The 5177-nt window shown below is 37.8% G+C and overlaps 1 protein-coding gene across 1 annotated transcript in view; it reads right to left on the bottom strand.

Moving 5' to 3' along the window:
• Positions 1-365: 365 nt before the first annotated feature.
• The window catches only part of LOC144958869 (uncharacterized), a 9779-nt gene continuing 4967 nt past the window's right edge, over positions 366-5177 (bottom strand). The window contains exons 3-5 of the mRNA XM_078891124.1: positions 2715-3459; positions 1892-2008; positions 366-761 (exon numbers count right to left, since the gene is read on the bottom strand). Coding sequence (XP_078747250.1) covers positions 454-761; positions 1892-2008; positions 2715-3459 — 1170 coding nt within the window. The 3' untranslated portion in view covers positions 366-453. The remainder of the gene's footprint in view (positions 762-1891; positions 2009-2714; positions 3460-5177) is intronic.

Below are 5177 nucleotides of genomic sequence, written 5' to 3'. Positions count from 1 at the left end.
TCTGTCAGGTTGCCCATTTTACGCCTGAAAAAAAAGTGCACGAAGAGCCTTATTAATAATTCAACTTTGTGCTGCCCACATCAAGTCTCAAATCTCAAACGAGGGCCAACAATCCACAAGCCTAACGTTTTACTACTAGATCACGAAGACGAGCACTGTTTACACTGTCTTTTTTACTGTTGCATTTAAACTACATGAGTGTGTGTTATTCGCCATTTAGGCCCTTTTGTATACAAGTCACCATTCTCTCTCTCTCTCTCTCTCTCTCTCTCTCTCTCTCTCTCTCTCTCTCTCTCTCTCTCTCTCCTCTCTCTCTCTCTCTCTCTCTGACACACACAAACACACACTTTCCTCCCTTTATAATATTTATATATGAATAAAACACCATAGTATTCATCAAAATAGCATGAGCCATGTAAAGAGTGTTTTTCGTACGGTAGACGAAACTGAATGTCACGGGACGAAATCGTACCCAAACTGGAAATAATCAGACCAAAACATGCTCTGGAGTTTCAGTACTGTCGTCAGAGGAATGCGTTTGTACTGCATCTTCAATATAGTTTCCTTTTGATTTCGCTGCTGCTCCTGTCTTGAGTGTTTATCGGCGTACCACGATGAAGAGTACGCTTGCAGAATTGTCTTGTGCCATTCAGCGAGGTCCCATTGGGTCATTCGAAACTTAATATTGGATCTGATGTAGCCGTTGTACTGAAAGGCTTGCCACAATCTCTGTGCGACGAAGATTTTCGAAATGACACAACCTGGGGATTAGTTTTTTTAAAAAAGAAGAAGAATAGGATTCAACAGTCGTGGCGTCACTTCCCTCGTAATGACGCATTGTAACTTAGTAATTGGTTCTAAACTATCGGGACAATGGCGGCCGCCCTGCCTTATGAAATATTTCTTCGACGAGCAAGTGGATCCAGAGGATAAAAACATTATAAATCTTATCATGTTTTGACTTTTTTGTACATTCTGATCACATGACATATGAAAAAGTTATAGCAAGCATGAAGAATAAAAAGTACCGATTTTCTTTGTTTAGAACCAAGTTGGTTGTTGCTGGGCGGACATGACATAAGACTATTAACAACAGTTAACATGTGTAGATCGAGATATAACGTCTGTAAGGCGACGTTACAATAACGTTGTTTTTGTTTTTTCGACCGAGACAACGCTATTAACAGGCAGGTCATCATTCTGCAACTGAGAACGGTGAGAGAATGTGGGTAAAGAAACGTTACCAAGGACTCAACTTTGCCCCGCCATGAAAAAGTACAAATACGGCATTTGTCTATCTGGATCAAAATTTTGTTTCTTATTATACCTCTTTAGTATTGTTGAAAACTTGATTTTACTTAATGATAATATCAAAAACAAAAATCAAAAAGAAAGGAATAATGAACTAAATAAATTTTTTTTTTTTTTTAAAAGATATGAGGAACCTCTTTTATCCTTTGTAAATGAACGTTTGGACTAAGGGGAAATAACCCTCCCCCCCCCCCTTTTTTTTTTTTTCCCCGCCCTCTCCCATGCACGCATTCGGTTTTATCAAAAATCGATTTTGGGGAATAGTGATAACACGAGTAGTTGAATAATAATTCTTTACATCAAGTCATTAAAACAAGAGTTTTGATTTTTACCCGTCGGTTTAAGAATGATAGTAAATTTTAGAATAAGAAACAATATTATTAGCGTAGTTATTGTAGGGGTATCTTATACTTGTAATAAATATTTTATGCTTGAACTCTTGTATTTGAAATTTGGAAATCGTTCCAAATGCACGCATCAATCCAAAGTCGCGTCGAGCGAACTTGTTCGAAATTCCAGACATAGGAGTTCAAGAATCCTATAATTAATTGATTCTCCCTTGTTTTGAGTGCGTACGTACTTTTTAAGTAAAGAGGGTTACGTCCTGCATTCATCCAATCTATGGTGTAAGTTGTCAGGGTTATCATTTCGTGAACAGCTCTGTCGTCATAGTATGGTGTCGATGACCAGATTGTGTCTAATAAGGAAAACAAACAGAATATATTAATGTGATCTCACTCAGCTTTTCTCTTTTTGGGTTGGGTTATATTTTAAAAGCATTAGTTATATTATGAGAGGCAGGGTGACATGGCCAAATGGTTAGGATATTGCAATTTGACCCAGGTTCGAGCCCCACTAAGGAATTTTTTGGGTTTTTTTCCTAGGGTAAGATTGAATTGACCCAGGTTCGAGTTCGACCCACTTAAGATTTTATTTTTTTTTTTTTAGGGGGGGGGGGGGGCGGCGGGTTCTCTTTTCTCTGGTAAGGTTTTTACAAAAGTTTGACGAGAAAACGTGTCTTACAAATATCGATCGACTTAGATGACTCTCATCTTGTCAGACACTCTCAAACCTGGGACCTGGTTAGTCCCAAAGTGTCCATTCTTTATCCAAGTGCGTTCCATTGGTAATAGATAAAGACATCCTTGCTTAAAGTCAACCAATATTTCTTCGTCCGGACGTGTTGGCTTCATCAGGACCCTCGGGATTCCCCTTTTCTCCTCCTCATTCTCTTTTTATTAAAAAAAAAATTTCGTCTTTCATTTTTGTGTTATCCCAATATATTCTTTTTGTTGAGTTATTTTGAAAAAATAAAGTTAAATAAAAAAAAAATTGAAGAAAACAAACCCAAAAGACAACGATTAAGATCATCATAAAAGAAAAATAAATTATAATAATATTACCTGGTATGGACGTCTTTGGCGGGGTCGCTGTTTTAGACGAATTATTGTTCCCACCACCATCATGACTACTACTACTACTACTACTGCCTTCGAGTATCTCCTTTAGATAAGGTCCAACGTCCATGGCGGACAACGCCGTCTTCACGTCTTGACTGAATGTTTCCATCTTACCGATTAGATGAGGCTTGAAAACACACGGATCACACAAGTAGCGTAGAGGTTTCCAGTGATCGTTGAGGTCGTACGGCCATTTTTCGAAATGAGGATGTGTCACGAAGCGCAAAAATTGGTTGAACGATATGTTGGTCGGACATACGTTGTCTCTCGCTGGAAGTTTTAGATAGCTAGCTACGTACGGGCCATCCGAGAACCAGAAATCAGGGAGTAAAAACTTATCCAACCAAGCGGACAATAGTCTTCGAATAGGGTGACGTACGAACATGAACCGGAATGCATCTCCGAGAAATGAGAGTTTGCTGAAATATTTGCCATCTTTGGTTTTATCAGCTCTTCGAACGATGGTATAATCCAAGGTTTTGTAGTGGGAGTAGTGAGTGACCCAGCGAGGAATGTCCGACGGTTTTTCGTAGAGGACTCCGTCTGTCTCGTTGTTGATAAACCTGAAGATGTTGATCCAGTGCGTACAGCCAACCTTTGGGACAATGCACAGTGCGGATGTTCGTCTCTTGTCTATGATGATTCGCTTCGCCATTCCCGCTGGTCTTGTCAAGCAGTGATCATATGCCTGGTTGTGGAAAATATTACGAGTAGAATGAATTAAATCGACGTCACTATGCACTTTGTTATTGTTTTAGATCGCCAGTTGAGTGATTAGTTCTCACTCAATTCTATCAGTAAGACATCAAACGTACCCGTTTACACATAGCTTTGTGTTTTGTTATTGATGATACGATTGGCGGGTAAAATTGGTGCGTGTTTAACTTAAACCCATGACATCAATAGAACTTATTAGATTGAGAACTAGATCTTTGACCAATCAAAACACAGACTATATATAACAAACCCTTACGCCCATTTTCTTTTTGTGGTCTTCCTATGCGTGTCTTGAAGAAGAAAAAAAAAAAGAATTAAAAGGCAGCGTCAGGCTATTGATTAGCGAAAAGGGAACACGCGTGAGGATTTCGTGGTTTTTTTTGTTGTTTTTTTTTTAAGTTGGTTATGATTGATTTGGCGGTCAGAATTAAATAAGCATGACTGATCCACTCACTGCCGTCACTAGCCAACGGAATTCTAGCCAGGATGCATTAACATGTCATTTTCATGATCTGTTGTCCTTGTTAAATAATCGACAGCACCACCACACCATCATAACCACTACTACCACCACAACTCCCACCATCTGTTTTAATCATTTAACTCACTTAACCCTAAAACCGACTGAGCGTGTTTACACGGGGTTACTTGTACCCCATGCCTATTTATTACATTTTTCTGAGACAAATTAGAGGCGTGGTATCAAAGCTAATGTTTTTAGTCTTTACATTATGTTAATGATAGTTGAATAAAACTATCTATGCACATGCTGATTTTTAAGAAATTTTTTTCCAATTTTGAAAAGTAGCAAAAATCTCCAGGATTGAGTCAGTTAACTATTGTATTGTGATAATATAACAAGGATCGAGACGGATCTTTTGAACCATCAACTATCAAAACCAGTCCGGTACTTAATGAAATATGGTAGGTGCGCGCAAATGAATCTGGTAACAAGGCGGCCAGATGGCGATTCCCAACGTCAAAAAAAAAAAATTATTTAATCATATGACCGATCGTTATGCCCTAGCAAATTTTATAAATAGTCATTTGAGTCAACGGGTGATAGAATTACCATTAGTTTTTTGTTTGGTTTTTTTTTTTTGTTTGTTTGTTTGTTTGTTTTTTTTTTTGTTTTTTTTTTTTTGTTTTTTTTTTTGTTTTTTTTTTTTTGTTTGTTTGTTTGTTTTTGTTTTTTTTTTTTTGTTTTTTTTGGGGGGGGGGGGGGTTAATGCAAGTTATTCGTATAGAATCTGTAAAAAAAATATTGCTAGTAATTCTGTGCTTGTTGGCCAAAATTAAACATGGGCTGTACGGAACAGTTTTGGCCCTCAACCTACGTGTACATATTTGCAAGTTTGATAACCGAACGCAATTATCAGCTTGTTTTCACTTTGTTGTAATGGACAATATTTTTTGCGTAGGTTTGAGAATATTTCCATTACAACAATGAATCCATGACATTTTGGGTTATCAGACCTACAAATAATTGCACCTCGCCCCAAACCCTATTAAACAAAACAAAAAATAATAAAAATATATAAATCAGCAAATGGCGGCACCTATATCTCTCTTTATGCCCTTCCGCCACGACATCATAAGACTGGGAATCGAACCTCAGACCTCCTGTTTATAGGCCAGACGTGCTACCACTAAACTACAGTAAGACTGATTTTTTGGGGATTTTTTTCC

The sequence above is a fragment of the Berghia stephanieae genome, chromosome 13 (genome assembly GCF_034508935.2).
Source record: "Berghia stephanieae isolate SIO BIC M18660-M18661 chromosome 13, UCSD_Bste_1.3, whole genome shotgun sequence".
Taxonomy (NCBI): domain Eukaryota; kingdom Metazoa; phylum Mollusca; class Gastropoda; order Nudibranchia; family Aeolidiidae; genus Berghia; species Berghia stephanieae.
Note: the sequence above shows the minus strand (reverse complement) of the source record. Positions and strands in the feature narration are given on the sequence as shown.